Genomic DNA, 20,198 nt, shown 5'->3' with positions numbered 1-20,198 from the left:
TGTGCCAGTAGTATATTGTTGGTAATATTCAGAGTGGGGTGCAGTAGTTATGACATGAATTTTATGCAGTTACTAACGTTTGAAAGTGCTACGAGAAGTATTCGTTCGGCAATATTCATAATAGTATGTAGTGGGTAATGTTCTAGTGCCATGAGTTGTATGTTGTGGGTAATATTCTAATGGCATAGGTAATGTACTACAGTGGCGTTAGTAATATGCAGTGGGTGAATAATGTTCTAGTAGCGTGAGCAGTATGTGGTGATTATAGTTATTAGTGTCATCACGGACTCTAATTACATGGTGCCATGAGTAGTAATCATATCTGTTTCAAATACTAAATACGAGGTCCTAATCATTATCAATATACGCTTACTTACTTGCCTTTTTTCTTCATTAACAGCTGTACTTTTCAACAGTGTGTTGACATTTTTCTGGTCCTTAAAGATCATTGATTCCACTTGTTTTAGTGTCTAGTATCAAAAGGTGCTGAGAGTGTTCAAGATTTTTCACATTCTATCTCTCATGAACAAACTCAAGTATAACAATGTAAATTATTATGTTGTGTATTGACCATTATGTGAGCCACGCACAATGACTCAGCTCCATTTGTTTCCAAACATCTGATAGTGGTTTCATGAACAAAGCTACATCTGCAAGCAAAGGGGGACTACTGCGTATACATTTTTTTCCGCCCTTAAAATTTAAATTTAGTAGTTTCTGACCGAATAAGGTTTAATTCTGTAACTAGCCGAACCTTTTCCGTAAAATAGAATTTCGTTCATTGTTGTTTCGTAAATTGTAAGCATCCACAGAAAAATGATAAAAGATGGAATTACTAGCATATCTTTTTGGATTAATTAATCTTATTATTTGTCTTGATGATTGTAACGGGAATGTTATCGAAATAAATACAGGTACATTTAATTGATATTATTCTTTCATGAAATATAATACGGTCGATAATAAATTATAATGAAATAAAGCTGCTGATGATAGTCAAATATACGGTTGTCCTCGGCTTTTACCATTAAAAATGTAAATAAAGTTCATTTAGGGCTTTGAGGCGGCGGCACGAAATACCCAAATATACCCAAATACACCCAAATATACCCAAATATTGCCCAAATATAGCAATATTTATATTTGTTTGTATAAAATATAGATTATAATGAGAAATAAATAAATATTTATAAAATAATATGACTTAGCCTGCTATAACTTTCATTCATTCCGCGGCACGAAATACCCAAATATACCCAAATACACCCAAATATACCCAAATATAGCAATATTTATTTTTGTTTGTATAAAATATAGATTATAATGAGAAATAAATAAATATTTATAAAATAATATGACTTAGCCTGCTATAACTTTCATTCATTCCGTTGAAATGGACAGTTAAGATGTTGTAAGAAAATAAAGTTGTGACATTTGCTTATCTACAATATCACTTCTTTATGAATGCAATTTTAATTCAAGATATGATATTTGTTGTCTACACTTACATTTTTAAGGTGTAATTTTGTTGAAATTTCATATCATATAGAAGAAGAATGTCCATGTTATTAAAAAAATAGCTTTAATGGAGTACATATATATACTGTATCTTGGTTCAAAACACAATGAAAATGTATATTTGGGTATGTTTGATTATATCTTAGTGAAAGTGTATATTGTATTCATGATTAAAACAGCACTTTTTTAGTATTAAACATCTATTTTTAGTATAATTGGACAATATTTGGGTATATTTAGGCAATATTTGGGTATATTTGGGCAATATTTGGGTATATTTGGGTGTATTTGGGTATATTTGGGTATTTCGTGCTGCCCCTTTGAGGGATTGTCTTTGAAAGCAGAAATCATTTAATAAGCATTATTAATCTGAGACATTTACTTAGTTTTTTAAGTTTAATTGTCCCATTCAATAAATCATTATGAGAAGTCAAGTGATCTTGCAAATTTTACTGTCATAACTTATAAATTTATGACATTACTGTAGATGTTGTCTTCATATAATTTTATTATCTTGCTTATTCTATTTTTCAATGATGTTCTATTTCCCAGTTAAGAGTAATTTAAAAATCCTTTGCGGGTAGTTCCATAAAATGTTAAACCTACAGTATAAGTTATCTTTACCGGTAGTCACACCAATTTTGTACACCACTGGTTTGTCAACTTGTGTTGTCTGTGGCAGTGGCCAAGTGGTTAATTGTCAGTGGTTACTTAAAGTGTCTGGGCTAGTTTTCTAATGATTCCTAGCTGCATTGGTTCAAGCCTGGTCAGAAGGACTTGTTGTTTCCTTGAGCAAGACACTTACATGTAATGCTAATTAAAATTAAATGTAGACAAGTAATGAAGTATACATACATTACAATGTAAGTACCAGCAAGGAATTAAAAAGAATTCATGCACTGGTCAGTCATTGTGAAATTGTGACCACAGTCATGACAACCCCCATAGAAGGACAGTAATATTGGAGTATAAAAAATGAGTTTTAGATTTCATCTGCCCCAGTAATATCTGGTCAGTATGATGCTTTTATTTTAGACAAAATGTCTTTCAAGAGATACAGTAACAATGTATTGTCCAAATTGCAATGTCAGACTGTCTCTGAATAATCAGTGGTCCATCACAAAGTTACTTTGAGTTTGGTACACAGTGTCTATTCTAGGACGCGCGATTGCGCGATTCACACTAGTATTTTACAGATCGCGCACAATTCAAAATCATGTGCTTGAAAATCGCGCATCTATTAAAAAAGTTAATAAAATCGTTAAACTTCCATCCTGCATTATATTTGGTTGTTTTGTTTACATTTACACCGGAAACCGAAGGGAGGTAACTGTAAGCTTATTATTATAATTTAGTACCGTATGGATTGGTTACATGAGTTGACGGAAATTGACGGAATGTTCCGTACCGACCGGAACTAGTGTGCTAGGTCTGACAGTTGGGCACCATTTTAGTGTAGTAAATAATCAAGAAAAATGAGGCAATTCCTAGCTTGGCTACGATCTAGACGTGAAAGATAGATCAATTGTTTGTATTGTCAATCCCTTTATAATCAATTGCGACAGCTCTATAATAATTTGTTTTCGTTTAAAAATTACGGGGGGACAACTTCTGCTGCCTGAAATAAATATTTTCGTTTTATTTATTTATTTTATTTTTTTTTTTTTTGAGGCCCCTAACTGGGTAACCCCGTTTATTTACCCCGTAATAGGTATGAGAGGGTCGGGGTCATCCCTCTGATACCTTACATGATATCTGCATAATATTTAAATCATCATCAGAGACATCTATAATAATATAATTACAATATACATTATATTCAAACATTCAATCAATTTTCATATAATAAGTATAACAATAATGTATTATGCAAAAAATTCAAACAAACAAAGAATATTGGTTTGGGGTAAATTAATTTAGTGTAGCCCATTAGTTTATTAAAGTTCTTACAATTTGCCATCCTTCATTTACATGTTTTGTCAAATTTGTATTTTTGTAAATATTCCACGCCAATTTAAGACTATTTCTAAAACCAGGTATTGTAGGTAATATGATTTTTCTCTTTGACAAATAAATATATCTTTTCAATTCTAAAAACAAAATATCATATTTAAAATCATTAACTTCAGAACCTAAAATAAATGATTTACAATTAAAATTATCGTCAAAATTATCTATCTTGTCTTTCAGATATTGAAATAACGATTGATTTTTTGGACATTCCCAAAATAAATGCAACAGAGTTTCCTCTTGGCAATTGCAAAAAGTACACATTTTACTATTAACAATTTTCATTTTGAATAAAAGTGAGTTTGTTGCTAAAGTTCTATGAATTATTCTTGTCTGAAACCACTGAATATAGGAATCTTTGGTACATTTAAATACATAACTATATATTAAATTCCAATTTATATCAAAATTTGTAAAAAAAGAGTTCCATTTTTCTTGACATGTTGGTACATCTTGATTTCTAACTAGAATTTCATAAACATATTTCTTTTTGTTATTTTGTGTAATTAAAATAGGTTTAATATAACAACTCATAATAGGGTATTGAACATTAATAAAATCTTTACAAATAGAAATGTTAAGCTTTTGTGTATATAATAATATTGCTTTTTTCAAACTATGATATTGTAAAAAATTTACTTGTTTTTGTGTCACCTGCTCTAAGTAAGTTAAATCTACAAAGTCGCCTTGGGGATTAATAATATCCTTAACAAATCTGATTCCTTTTTCATAAAAAAATTTAATATAAAAGTATCTACTTCCTGCTTACAAGTTATGATTGTAAAACAATGGCATTTGTAACACTTGTTCTAAACTGTCTATACAAAGTTTATCTGTAAAAATCATATAAGCTTTTAAAACATCTATCCAAAAAGCATTTTTAATTTTATCAATTGTCAATTTACAAAACAATTTCCCTGTGCTAAACACTTTATCAATATTGAATAAAGCTATCACTAGCTTATAACATTTACTGTTACTATTACTAACATATCTTTTAAACCATTTTATCTTTACAGAATGTATATAACTATCAATATCAATCATATTTAGACCACCTTCCTGATATGTTTTAGTAACTACTGATTGCTTTATTTTTGCTTTACCTTCCCATATAAATTTATAAAATAAGTCATTAAGTGTTTTCAAAAATGCTGAATTAGGTGTTGGTAAACTTGTAAAGCAATGAGTGAATAAAGGAAGGAGTAATGACTTAACAACAGTAATTTTTCCTATTGGTGTTAACATTCTTTTTTTCCAGTATCCTATACTATTTTTAACTTTCTGAAGTTTTTCATTAAAATTTAACTCTATCATTTTTTCTAAATCAACATCAAATATCAATATTTTCGTTTTAATTATTTCATCGGTTGAACGCCTCAGTGTAAACTTAATGCAGACGATTTAACAATGGCAGTTTATTATTATATTGGCACCCCTTTATTTTGAAAATCGCCCCCTTTTTTGAAATAGAGGGGGGAAAATCACCCCTATTTTTGAATTCCTAGAATAGACACTGGGTACATGTAGACAGCACAAATCACATTTATTAGTTACTGATTGGAAGCATCAAAAGCGAATGAATACATATTCAATTAATTTCAGCATAGTTTCCATCACAAAATTGAATAAGACTTCACGGTAGCTCGAAACTGGTAGATATAAAAATAATATAAACATCCTGGCGTTGATGTGTAATTTTCTATTTACTTATCATAATCTAATCTTAAAATTTAATAATGTATGTTTGTTTCTATGAAATTCATATGCTTAAGTTTGAAACTACATACATTGTAATTTGTATGTATTATTTTACTTTGATTTCTTTCTGTACAGCAATTATTTTCATTAATTAACAAATTTATGATTTGAAAGGAGGATGATAAAGTTTTAATTAACTATAAAGTATATATGAGCCGCGTCACAACAAAACCAACATAGTGTGTTTGCGACCAGCATGGATCCAGACCAGCCTGCGCATCTGAGCAGTCTGATCAGGAACCATGCTGTTCACTTACAAACCCTTTTACAAGTAGAGAAACTGATAGCGAACAGCATGGATCCTGATTAGACTGCGCGAATGCGCAGGCTGGTCTGGATCCATGCTGGTCACAAACCCATTATGTTGGTTTTGTCATGACACGTCTCATATGTATATGACTGATATCACTGATAATAATTGATGATGGATTATTATTTGGACATGATTTATTTTTCAGATGATTTCAAACCATTATTTAAAACTGCAGCCTCAGAATTCTCACATCATGAGATTGTTAGACCTGTGATATACAAAGGTGACCAGCAGTTGCCTTCAACAAAAGATAAGGTATTCATGAAAGTATTTCTGTTTATCAAGTGTCCACATATTTATATATTAAAAAGTATATATATATACATGAATATACATGTATGTATTTACACCATAACCCTTAGTTAGGCTATTGACATCAACATCACTTCTGACGCATGTTGTGTTTTTAAAATTGTTTGTTTATGTTACTGTTGTGTACTTAAGTTAAGACAGTTCTGACAGTTGTACATGTACCCCTGTTATTCATTTAATAGAATTGGATAGGCTTTAACTTACCAGTCTTTGATTTTTAGTGACTGGGAATCTTCACTACTAAAAGCACTAACAGTTAAGAAAATAACTGTTTAAGTTTTTTTATTATTACAGATAAAATTTTTGCAAGTGGCAGGATTTAGGGTTGATAAGATTGAGGCGTTAAACAATAATTTTATAATTGAGCCGCGTTTCGACAAAACGAACATAGTGCGTTTGCGTCCAGCATGGATCCAGACCAGCCTGCGCGTCCCTGCAGTCTGATCCATGTTGTTCACTTACCAACTCTATAATAAGTAGAGAAACTGATGGTCTGGATCCATGCTGGTCGCAAAAGCACTATGTTGGTTTTGTCGTGACACGGCTCATATATATTACATATTACGCCTATTTTTCTAATTATATGCAAGTTTTTTTATTCATTTTAAACATGCTTTCTAAAAAAATGTTAATAGAATAGAAATATATATTAAAGGTAATAGAAAATTGAATTTATAGTAAGAAAAGTTGATATTTAAGACAATATACTTCAGGGTTGTCATTAAGAGGCGGCAGGAGGCCAAAATGCCTGTCTCAAATGCATTATGGGCCGCCTCAAAATTAAGAAAACACTCTTTGTTATGCATGATAAAGACAGAAATGACCGCCTCAAGTTCAAAACAAACCTTCTGCAAAAAATGTTATTAATGACAACCCTGTACTTATATACATCTCTATACAATATGCATGAAAAGTTGAATTGTAAGAACTCAAAATGTATTTCATTGAATTATACTTTATAAGGATATTGGTACTTGAGGATTAAGAGGAAGTATGTGCCATAACTAACTGGTACAGTTAATCACGTTGAAACATTTTGTCAACAAGTAGCATATTAAGTGCAGATCAACCAAGATTTGCTACATTAAAGAGAAACACATGTTGTACACTTACTACAGTGTACACTTGATATGTCATGTCAAAAAGCTTGTCAATTTTTTCTTTTTACAGAAACTTGTTTTTAACAAGTGGCTTCTCTTAAAAAAATCTTCCCTCTTTCACAAACTCAGATTTTAAATTATTATTATTAAAACATTAAAAACTTCCAAAGTTAAACATTTTGCAGTCTCTGACTTCCAAATTTTGGGACTTAATGGAAGCCCTGTATTGATGTATTGGCACTATTTATTTTTCTAAATGTTTAAGATTTGTATGTATTCTAGGCTTAAAGAAGGTCCATCTGTCCTTTCAGGCACAGAGAGTACGGACCCTGGACAATGATGTCACCATTCTTGTCCTTGTTTTTTGAAGATTTTACATCAATTAAATTATTTATGGCCTCTCCTCACATATACACATTTCATAAAAGTCAACAAATTTTGCAATCATCCTAATATTAAATTCTCAATAACCCTTACTATGCTACATGTAAATTTAAATTGTAAAGTTGGCTTGACTTTATTGGACTCAAATGTATCGTATCAGGAAAGTATCCAATCTGTCTAAAATTGAAAGTTTTTTTAGCGTCTTGCATTATTTAGGAGTAGTCCAATATATTAGACGTTACAGGCTTGTTATAGTTTATGTCAGTCAAGCCTGAATATCTCAAAGCGACGTCATAATTATAGGACTATATTTGGGAGCTGATTTTAGTCAGACTGTGGCACATTGTATTAAGGTGATAGGTCTAATTTATATGTACAAAGTAATGTATTACAGTGTTAAAATATGTTTGTTAGGTCACAGATATATACACACATAGTGTTATTAAAGGCCCATTATGCCCCAGAAATTCTTTAAATTTTATTTCTGAAAAGCTCTTCTGGTGCCAGACTGAAAGTAACTCATTACCTATATTTGTAATTACCTTAACCATCTTTGGCTTCTGTTGCTTTTTGGCAGTTAGTAAAGTTATACTATCGTGATTTAGTACATTATATGGAAATCAAAATACTACTTTGTTTACATTTTGCTACCTTTATAACAGCTAATTTCACTATCAGCACTACTTTCTTAAGGTGATAAGCATCTAACATGCTCTAAAACTGTTTAAACAGTTTGAAACACATGTTTGCCCTCTGTAAAGATGGACTTTTTTTTCATTTCTGAGGCACAATGTGCCTTTAATATAGATGACACATACATCATATGATCCCTACATTTTGTAGGTCACTAGGTGTTGCTCCCTGCAGGCGTTGTTGGTCAGCAACACCATCATATGATGATCAGTAATCATTATACTGTCCTATAATTGGTTGTAATGTTGGTGTTACATAAAGAAGATGGTGTTTAACAATAGCCAAAGGCTTTATAGACCATCTAACAAAAGCTGTAACCTGAACTATTAACTTCAACCTTACATATGTCTGCACTATGTTAAAGGAAATAGATAATTGTATTAAACTCTCTGTATCATTTGAATTAGATAGGAAAACATGTCATATAGGATGTTGATTGTTTACTCTCTTGCAATTAGGCCACTTAAATTATTCATTGTTTTCATCAATCATGTGTGAAACACTTATTGCAATATATTGTAAATTGATCATCAAGCTTATTTAATAGACATATTAGTTTTGAGTGATGAGTAGGAACTTGCAATGGCTTGCATACATGTAATTATATTAAGAGTGTAGGTTTTACTTACATTGAGTTACAGTAGGTTTTACCTACATTGAGTAGGCTTTACTTACAATGTATTTTGAGTAGGCTTCACTTACATTGTATATTGAGTAGGCTTTACTTACAATGTATATTAAGTAGGCTTTACTTACAATGTATATTAAGTAGGCTTTACTTACAATGTATATTAAGTAGGCTTTACTTACAATGTATATTAAGTAGGCTTTACTTACAATGTACATTGAGTAGGCTTTACTTACAATGTAATTGCTATGTACTAAATTCTGGTTATAAACAGTTAAAAGTTATTGAACACCGAAGATTGTGAAAAAAATAACGTTCGGAAATGACCGATTTATTACCATATTGGCCAATGTTAGAAATATTTATGCAGGAAAGTATTACTTTAATACTACCTTAAGAAGGCTTTGTCTGTATTTTCTTTAAAGGAAGCTATCCAACTTGAGTTCTAACCAAATGCTGACTGAGTGAAACTGCTTGTGCTTCTGATGTACATGTACATAGCTATATGATGATCATAAACTTTAAGGTTTCAAATATTAATCTTAAAATGAATGTATAACATGAAAACGTCACATTCTATCAATTAAAGCTTTTCAATAATTGTTGAAAATTTAGAAAATGTGGAAATTGAATGAGTGAAGAATAATGACAGGTTTGAAAATTCTTTTTCTCATTTAAGGAAATATTGTCAGAGCACTTTAAAAGAGGGAAAATTTTATTGTACACGTATTTTAATAAAGTAATATTAATAGAGCCTTTTAGAGTACAATTTAGATACAGACACTTATATTTATTTTCCTTTAATATTATATTATGTTTTTAAAGTTTATGTCATTCCTCAAACATAAACAGTTTACAGTTTTCATTCTTCAAAAAAAAAAATACAGATGACGTCCCCCTTCCAAACAATAGGTCAAAATAAATCAGTGAGAATAATATAAAGCATTTAAAAAAAATGTAAGTAGGGAATTTTATCTGAACACAGTAGAAGATATTTAATGAGTGATGGTGTGCCAATGTGGTTAACATGTCAGACTTATAATCTAAGGCTTGCTAGACACATTGGTTCAAAGCCTGCCAGGGGTCAGCCGTTGTTTCCTTGAGCAAGAAACTTTACACTCATCAAGTATTACTGGTTGGTTCTAGGAACTAATTCAAGAGTGTTTCAATAAGCTTACAAGAAAAGCATTGATGCAAAGCATCAAAGGGCGACGCCAAAAGAATTTGATCCAGGTTTGCACCTAAATACTTAACAAAAGATGTGTACTTTATAGCAGTACCATTTCATGCGACCTGGAGGCTTGGCCCAGTTTATGTTGAAACTTAAACCAAAAAAGAATAGACTCTGTCTTGCCAAGATGCAAAGACAATTTATAGTCAATAAACCAATCTTAAGATTTACTTTACCAGATACAAGGATACCTGAGTCATCATCATATAATGACAGGCACAAGTATCACACCTGGGAAGAAAAAATATGACCAGATTAATAAAAAATCTGTGTTCATCTTAAAAGTGTCAAAAACCAAAAAAAAAATGTAAATAATGACCCCCTTTAAAAATATACTATTAACTTAAAGTATATTTTTAAAGGGGGTCATCATTAACATTTTTTTTGGGTTTGTGACACTTTTAAGATGAACACAGGTTTTTTTTATCAATCTGGTAATATTTTTTCTTCCAGGTCTGATACTTGTGCCTGTGCATATAATAAAAGCTTATTGCTTAGGGTTGCAGACATGTCATACATAAAAGAGGACCTAAAATGAACATCAGGGGGACACCATAGGTATTCAGAGAGAAGGAGTACCAGCCACATTCACCAGCTGCTATCATAGATAAGACTTGAACCATGCAAGAATGTCATTACATATGGCAGATGCTTGAAGGGATGAAGAAGAAGAAAAAAGAACTTCTTCATGTGCAGTTAGTGTGATCAACTGTACCAAATGCTTTTTGTAGATTTAAAAGTATCAAGCAAAACTGCCTTTGTCCATTTCAAATTAAATGCAATCTATTAAATGAATCAAACATGTGTCAGTTGAAAAACCACTTCTAAACCCTGACTGAAACTGCCTGATCATGACTCGAACCCATGACTTTCAGAAGACCAACTGAACTATCCGGCCGGCTACACATTTTCTCTTTAATAATGAAACAGTTCTAAACCTAAACCTTTTTCCCCACTATATTGATTCATGTACTTGAATTTCTGATGTTTACAGAGCATAGTGAATTAAACTCATGGTTATTTGCAGTAACAGGATGAGAAAAACTTTCAGCTTGACCAGAACTCAAACCTGTGACCACAGAATAATGTACCGCGGCTGTAGCGATTGAGCTATCTGGTCGCTTACACATTTTCTCCCCTAAATAGTGAACAGTTCTAAACCGTGACAGATATTTAGATTTTTAAATTAACAGATAATTAATTCTTAATTAATAAATAAGAAAAAAAAAAACCTTACATACTCATAGTGTTAATTAAAATAACAATTTATATAATTATTATTGTATAATTATTTTTACTAAAAAGGGCTAAGACAGTTATTGGTTGTGCCATTATTTATAACAGGTCAATTTGAAAGAGAATATAACTGTGCTAATACATGTACAATATCTATGATAAGAAATTTTATGAAGGCTGGTTTGTATTTTACATCAAGGGCACCGGGCAAAAACATGAAAATGCAACAAACGAACCACTTTGTGGTAGATTGTATTTTCATGTTTTCATCTGGCGCCCGGTTACTTTTTTGTACTTTGTTGGTTTCATGTGGCACAAATCACCCACTATAAAATTTAGTGTACAAATTTATTCAAGGACAAGTATCAATCTACTCTATGAAAAGTCTGTTGTCGGGTTGACTCAGGAGACCTGGAGATTGAGGCCGGTGTCCCTCCATTACAAATAGATAAGGCCGAAGCTGTCCTTTTCAAACTATGCACATGTTAGAAAAAAATTAGAATAACTATTCAGAACATGATTTTTTGAGGCTTTATCAATTATATTGCTTGATCCAAGTTTCAGGACATTTTCAATCAATACATGTATTATCATTTATAACTTTAAATGAAAGTCTCATCTCTTTAATAATAATGACATAACTGCAACTCTTTAAATTCAGAAATATTATACAAATGTAAGTCTCATCATACCAATATACTAAGATATAAATGTATGCACATAACATTAATGATTCCAAGTTTCTATTAAATAAATATGAAATATTGGGTATATAAAGCCAGTAAAAGTATATATATATCAATATTCACTCATCAGGGCCTCTATGCTTTTGATGACCTTACAACTGGTAAATTTTATAAAACAAAAAATTGTAATCAATACCTAAGATAGACAGAAAAAACAAATAATTTAGTAAACATGAGTTACTTCCCCTTGAAAAACATGAAACCCAAAAGAACACCCTAAACATCAAAATTAATAAATGTTGCAGGCTCATTTTAATTATGCCATGCAAATTAATGGTAAAGTATTCATAAAAAAGTAGATGGCCATGTGACAGCAGTAATTGCAGAAAATCGGATAGCTGTCAACATCCGGATACTGGTACACTTTGTAAAAACAACCATTCTGTTCAACAGATAAATGTAATATGGATAAAATCAATAGGATAATCGTTTACAACAGTCCATTACCTATCCTAATACTCATTTGCAGGTGAACTTTCTTCTTGTAGGAAAGTTTTGAAAATATATAAATGAATGAGCATCAATGTAGACCACAACGATATTCGAAATCCGGGTTTTAGTATTGTCAATAAAACAAAGGGACAAGCTGTTAATCTGAGCCTGCAATTTCGTGAAAATAATACCACAATGCACATGCTTTTTGGGTCGCTGCGCTTGCGCAAAGCGAGCCAAAGTTATAAGCTACATCTCAGGCTTACTGCGAACCGAATTTCGGCTGAATTATACATGCACGTAGTAAATAGTTCCATATTGTCGGTAACAAGTTAGAAAATCCGTACCTTCATTCATTACAGGAGGGTTATCATACATTTTGAAATGTATTATGATAACGAAAATTACAGTAAATTTGTGCTGTGTACAGAAAAAATATCAATGCGCGATTGAATCACGTGACAGGTCACTGAGGTCAGCCATGCTTCTTCTACAGCTTGATTCGACTTTCGTTATTTGATACAGACATCCAGGATATTTTGAAGAAATTGTAAGTTCTTGAGTAATTTTGACAGTTTACCTCGATTAAATAAGAAAGATTTTATGAAACTGAACCACCCGTGAGATTAATTTTTGAAGATTAATTTGTTTATAAATAAAAATTGTCGGTAACAGGGTAACGATTCGCCACAGTGACGATTCGTCCGAATTTAGTGACGATTCGCCCCACCTAAAATTAACAAAAATTTTTAAAATACATTTGGACTGAAAAATATTTATGGTTTGGGTATTTTTGGAATTTGTTTGGTATATCCTTTATATTTAATAGATAACAGATAAAGGTTTAACAGAACTAACAGTATAATAATAAATTATTGAATTAATCTGGATTCTCATTTGTATCAATAATATATTATGATATTTAATATAACTTTCAGAGTTTTAATAAATAAACTAGATAATAGATTGATGTAATAGATAAGTATGATAATATATTGATTTTATTTACTCATAGATATTCGTTTCTACAAGCAGATTGTCATACATTGTATTTTCTATAGTTCTATTGGCCATGGTATTTGTCGCATGACATTATATAATGGCAGATTGGTGAATCAAAAATTATTGTTTATGTTTTAAATGCATATCATAGAGGAAAAATAGAATCCCTTAAGAACACCCAAAATGACACAATTGAAAATGTTGCAGGTTCGGTTTGTTTGAGGCTAAACAGTACTGGAAAATGAAAGTTACTGTCCTTGCCCCCCTAGCACATACTGGCTTTAAGGCCCATTATGCCCCAGAAATGATTTTAATTTATTTCTCAAAAGCCTGTTATTGGTGGCCTGTTATAACTTCCAAAAAGTTACTCAATGGGCAATTATCTGAACCAACTTTTGCCTCAGCTGTTGCTTTTTAGCAATCAGTATAGTTAAAGTGATTTAGTATTTTGTATGGAAGTCAAAAAACTACTTTGTTTACATGCAAACAGTAAGGCCTTACATGTAGTAAGTCTGTCCTAGAGGAGGTGTCTGATTATTCTTTAGGCTTCAGTTCTCACACTGACACTAACTGAGTTCAAATATTTTGCAAATTCAGTTTTTATAGTCTAAATTACTCTAATTATTGAAACAATCTAAACCAAAGTTTTTGAAAAACGCAGAAAAAAATACACAGAATCTTGAAGAACAGTATCCTTTTTTGTTCAGTTCCCCCATTCTTTTTTTCATTAAGGGAACACACATTGTATTCTTTGGGAATCATACGCCACTTTTCATGGAATGGCACTAACATGTCACATTGGAGGTTCCATGATCACTGCCATAAAAATACACCTGCTAATGTTTCTAATTTAAAAAAATTTACCATTACATGTTTAAATGTTGAATACTGCTTAACCTAATGCTATTGGGTGTGAACAGTAGCATGCACTTTCCAGTACTATCCATAAACTGGCTCAATCAAACTGAGTCTGCAGCATTTTCAATATTGCTATTTTGGACTTTTTTTTAGAATTTCTGTTTCTCTTTATGTACATAATTACCTAGTATTAAGCTTTAAATGAGCGAATAAAGAGACCACTTAGGACAAACACACATGCAAACAACTGGATTTTATTTATTTTGCTCAAGCCCTGTCACTCAGTCATATTTACCTGTATTTAAAGAAAGATTCTACAACTAGATTTTTTAGAAGGTAATTCCTGATCCAGAAGTGTTCTCCCACAAACAAGTGCGTGGTTCCCCATTCTGCTCTATGCTAGTGCATACAAAAAAGGATGATAGTACTTAGACTGTGTATCATATAACACTTTATTTACATGATGATTAGGGGATTTTCTAATAATATGAAAAAATTGTTGATATAAGAAAAATATATATATATGAAATTAAATTGATAACGTCATGGGATTTGACTGATTAATTTCACAAATAATCATTGTATATTATAAACATGAATGATATTGTCTGAATGGTTAAGGTCAACATTTTACTTGCTTCTGATTTGTCCCAATAGTTTGATGCATTGACCTGTTTTGAGTTGGTATATATACATGTACATGATGTAGCTGATTTGACTATTAAGCCAAATGATTTAGATAACTTTAAGTTGGGAATGCTTTATTGTTGATATGAAAATCATATGAATGTTAAATAAGAAATGCATTTATTTCAGGTGTGTGATATAATAAACTGTTGTGTGAGGTTTTAAATGTGACATGGTCAAGACATACTATGATAGTATTGTTCAGTGTAAGTTCTCTTTAAATGTTTGTTTATAAGAAAAAACCCACATTTATTTTATTGAGCTCTGGAAAATTTGAAACACATATTTTGACTTAGTAGTCAAATTTAAGAACAACACTACTGTCATGGAAGTATTTCCTGTACAAAAGCAGTATACCAGCTTTTTTTGCAATAAATGCTGTTGTTTTTTCCTTGTGTCCAGAATGATATGCACATACTATTAAGAAATATATTCAGAAATACATTGAAAATTGTATATTTGTGCTATTCTAATTCTATTCTTCCCAATACATGTATGAATCAAAAGCACTGTTCATTTTTGGGACATTTTACACTATTCAAGTAATCATTCTGGGAAAACAGAGCGAGTGCATGATCTGAAATTTTTGCATATAGGTTTTTTTGCGAAGATCTACATCAAATAGAATATCAAATTATCAATCTTGAAATATTATTTCCATTCTGGTCATGTCAAAAGCCTCAGTGGAGTCCCTTTAAGTAATTCATATATGACATTTACCTTTAGATGACTGACCATCATGGTCAAATACTGAATTTAACTTATTGTCATATTGTTAATATTTATTTGTTTTGTGTTCGCATATTAATTTATAAGAAGAATTCCTTGAAAAATATTTACCTCATTTTGACTGGAAAAGTACATATATTATAACAACCTTAGCTAAAGGTAGTAATAAGAGTATGAGTCTGAAGTTTACAATATTTATGATTTCTCTTTGGTTACAGAGAGAAACAGTTTTTCTTTTTGTATCTTATTATATTGAAAAATGTATAATTTGCTGTCAAGTTGTGTGTTACTAAATGTGTAGTACATTTTACATTATCTTCTGTTCTTAGTAATTAATCTATAGAGTATTACTGTAAGTGTATAGGTAAAAGAATCTCTGGTAAAAAATATTGAAAATCTTAAAAGCACATATAATGTGTCAAAGATAAATAATTTTGTAATTCTTTAGAAAGGTCAAATATGTGTTCAATTATGTTTTAATGATGTATTTAGAGCATTTTAAATGTTTAACAACTGAAAAGAGTAACACTGAACAAACAGTCATGTGTTGTAAAGGTAGCAAAATGTGAGCAAAGTATTATTTTGACTTACATACAAAATACTGAATTAATGTAATTATACCAATTGCCAGATAACTTATCTACATGTACATGGTCAATGAGTACATGTAACTATTTGAGAACTGCAACAAGATATGTAAAAGGAAAGTTTGAAAAATAAAAATGTTATCTTTTCTAAGGCTTAATGGACCTTTAAAAAGTTATTATTTAATATATATTTAATGCAGATATCATATGTGCAGAAAAAATTGTGGTAAAATGATATAACTTGCTTGTTTAATACTGATTACTTGTGCATGATCTTTAATATACATGTATTATAAGACATTAAATTTTGTTTTGCTTTTTTTTAGGTGACTTCTGTCATGTTACTGTTTGATAACAGTGAAGGTACAGTACATGTAGGTTCAGACAAGTTATATACATGTATACAGGACAAGATAGCTCAAACTGGTAGTTTGTTATAGCAAAAAGTGATGAAGTTTCAGCCATGAAGTCTTCATCGTGATGATGATCATCATGATCCTATTTATAGATTCTTTGCAATTATCTGTAAGGAAGAGGTTTCTGCTGCAGAGAAGAAAAAAATTCATACAGGTTTGTCATTTTTTCAATAATAAATTTAGGTCTGTTGTTGATTGCATGTACATTAAAGGTCTTTCCTTATCATAAGGTTCTAAGGTTTGTCATCTTGTGGTAATTACTGATCCCTTAGTAATTAATTACAGTCATCAAACTTTTTAAACATGTTTACTGTAATCACTTGTTGCATGGTGCATATGCCTGAAGCCTAGGATTTTGTACAAATATCATCATGTTTTACTATTAGATTATGTGGAAAAAATGATTAATAAATGAATTATAGTTTAAGGGTTTTTCCAAATTTTCAACTTGCACCGATGTTGTTGTATATCAGGGTTTTACTTTCTAATGTTGACTGATATCATTGCAGACCTTTACTAATTCAAAATCATGACAAAGTATTTAAAATCTTATATAATCTATTAAACTTCTCCTTCTCAGAATTAGATTATTTCATTGTAGAACTAGAAATAATACAAAAAAAATATGTATTACTGTAAACACTAGAAAATTAAAAATTTGAAATGTATGCTCATAGTGAAATGATCCATTCAAAAGTTAAATTTTCAATTATTTTTCTGAAAAACAATAACAGATTATGCCCTGCTTCTAGTTTCTTGTATTTTGAACAAATTATGCTGTTTAATTGTTTTACTAAACCTTGCTCCCACTTTGCAGTAAGAAGTTGCCCACTCTGTTCAAATGAAGCTGTCTGAAGTACCAAGTAGAACAATGTATTATTTCTGGAACAACTTAATTGAAGTGAAGCTTACTATGTGAAGGAGTTATTTCTGTATTCAAAAGGAAACTTCAGCATACAGAATACCAATTTAGGTATAGTACACTTTAAATTTTTACTGTTATCCATCTAAAGAAAGCATGAGATACAAAAATAAGCGATAATAATTATTTTCCTGACACCAGAATACACTATGGTTCTGCTTGCAGTTAGAAGTGATGTTCTATTCTTTGTACAGCAGCATTAATTGAAACCAATATTTGTCCTATCATTTAATTGAAAGAAATTGACAATATTCTTGTTTGTTTTTCAGCAGCATTTGTAAAGTTAATTAAGTCTGTATATCACACCATCCATTGCTTTTGATTTTCTTGTGACCAGAAACCAGCATTTTACATAGTGGTGTAAGCTTACTATGATAATTCATGCAAAGATATGATAAAGATATATATATATATAATATATATAAGAAATATGTCTTCGATTTTACTGGTAAATTGTTATGTATGGAGCACATTGTCTTTATGATGTTGAATATATTCAGTGCCAGATAAACAATTACTTGCAACATGACAAATATATTTATTTTCAGATATTTGTAGCTTCAGTTATGGGAGTACACAAGATTAATTGAACTGGAATCCCTTCAGACGTTGACATAGCTAAATTTCGCAGTTTCAACTATAAATGGACATTAAATTAATATACATTGGTTTTATTTTATACATGTATTTATTAATATTTTTGTTTTCCATTATTTCCCAATATTGTTAATTTGGATAATATAATGCCACAGAAAACTTGTCGTCTTGGAGTATGGCTGTTTAACAAAAACACTACAGAGTGTTCGTCAGAACAATGAAATTACAGTTTTGCTTGTTTAATGAACTAATTTACATAAATATATATAATTTTTGTAAGTATGAAGAAATTTGGAACATATCATATAATGGGTATTTTGTTTCTTTTGCATGCAAGATCCAAGTATATTTCATAGAGTGAACAGCAGATTTAATATTTTCATGAATGGCATTGAAAAAAACATATACAATGTATAACTTTGGCACAATGTTGGTAAATGGAGGCTGCTATTTTACTGTGACTGAAAGTAGTTCAGATATGACACCTTATTATGTCGAGGTCTATAGCCCATCATACAAGCCAAAGAGAGCAGATTTTTTTTCTGTGTAGAATCATTTATTTTCAATGTTCAGATTTGAAAGTGATTCTGTCATATTTCCTGAATTTGTTTAATTTCCTTCATGATTTGCAAATATTAATATCTACTTTTTTATTTATCACATTTTTCTGAGAAATAAATGTATTTCCCACAAAATTTCTGTTTGTTTATAGGCTTTTCATCCTCATTCAAATAAGGGGTCTGGCTACTTTTGAAATTATACTTTATTGTGAAATAATCTAAAAGTAATGTCATTTTTTACTGAAAGCATGTTATAAGTTATGGTGTTCAATTGATTTCTGCAGGACAACTTATGAAGGAAATGCAGATTTAGTTTCAATAAATTATTATGCTCCCCGAAAAAATTTCGGGGGAGCATATAGTCGCCGCCTTGTCCGTCCGTCCGTCCATCCGTCCGTCCGTCTTTCCGTCCGTCCGTCCGTCCGTCCGTCCGTCCGTCCCCTTTTCTTGTCCGGGACATAACTTTGAAACAACAAGAGGTATCAACATGAAACTTTGTAGGTAGATAGATCTCATTAAGTAGGTGTGCAGTGCACAAGAACCATAACTCTGCCTTGCCTAATTTTTGAATTATTCCCCTTTGTTTATTTTTACACTTTGAACTTTGTCCGGGACATAACTCTAAAAGTATAAGAGGTATCAACATGAAACTTTGTAGGTAGATAGATCTCATTGAGTAGAAGTGCAGTGCACAAGAACCGTAACTCTGCCTTGCCTAATTTTTGAATTATCCCCCTTTGTTTATTTTACACTTTGAACTTTGTCCGGGACATAACTCTAAAAGTATAAGAGGTATCAACATGAAACTTTGTAGGTAGATAGATCTCATTGAGTAGGTGTGCAGTGCACAAGAACCGTAACTCTGCCTTGCCTAATTTTTGAATTACCTCCCTTTGTTTATTTTACACTTTGAAATTTGTCCGGGACATAACTCTAAAAGTATAAGAGATATCAACATGAAACTTTGTAGGTAGATAGATCTCATTGAGTAGAAGTGCAGTGCACAAGAACTGTAACTCTGCCTTGCCTCATTTTTGAATTATCCCCCTTTGTTTATTTTACACTTTGAACTTTGTCCGGGACATAACTCTAAAAGTATAAGAGGTATCAACATGAAACTTTGTAGGTAGATAGATCTCATTGAGTAGGTGTGCAGTGCATAAGAACCGTAACTCTGCCTTGCCTAATTTTTGAATTATCCCCCTTTGTTTATTTTACACTTTGAACTTTGTCCAGGACATAACTCTAAAAGTATAAGAGGTATCAACATGAAACTTTGTAGGTAGATAGATCTCATTGAGTAGGTGTGCAGTGCACAAGAACCGTAACTCTGCCTTGTCTAATTTTTGAATTATCCACCTTTGTTTATTTTACACTTTGAACTTTGTCCGGGACATATTTCTTAATGTATAAGAGATATCAACATGAAACTTTGTAGGTAGATAGATCTCATTGAGTAAGTTTGCAGTGCACAAG

General features: G+C 31.1%; 1 protein-coding gene and 1 long non-coding RNA gene across 2 annotated transcripts in view; both read left to right on the top strand.

Moving 5' to 3' along the window:
• Positions 1-757: 757 nt before the first annotated feature.
• LOC132750192 (disintegrin and metalloproteinase domain-containing protein 12-like) overlaps positions 758-20,198 on the top strand; it is an 80,731-nt gene continuing 61,290 nt past the window's right edge. Inside the window, exons 1-2 of the mRNA XM_060740137.1 lie at positions 758-914; positions 5,748-5,857. Of these exons, the coding sequence (XP_060596120.1) occupies positions 827-914; positions 5,748-5,857 (198 nt within the window). The 5' untranslated portion in view covers positions 758-826. The remainder of the gene's footprint in view (positions 915-5,747; positions 5,858-20,198) is intronic.
• LOC132750209 (uncharacterized) lies at positions 12,591-18,240 on the top strand. The gene is made up of 5 exons (XR_009628516.1): positions 12,591-12,914; positions 15,041-15,117; positions 16,554-16,797; positions 17,461-17,616; positions 18,114-18,240. It is a non-coding gene; the product is annotated as an uncharacterized LOC132750209 (long non-coding RNA).

The sequence above is a fragment of the Ruditapes philippinarum genome, unplaced genomic scaffold (genome assembly GCF_026571515.1).
Source record: "Ruditapes philippinarum isolate M1 unplaced genomic scaffold, ASM2657151v2 ctg5296_1_1_1_1, whole genome shotgun sequence".
Classification (NCBI taxonomy): domain Eukaryota; kingdom Metazoa; phylum Mollusca; class Bivalvia; order Venerida; family Veneridae; genus Ruditapes; species Ruditapes philippinarum.
This window is presented reverse-complemented; position numbering and strand designations above follow the sequence as displayed.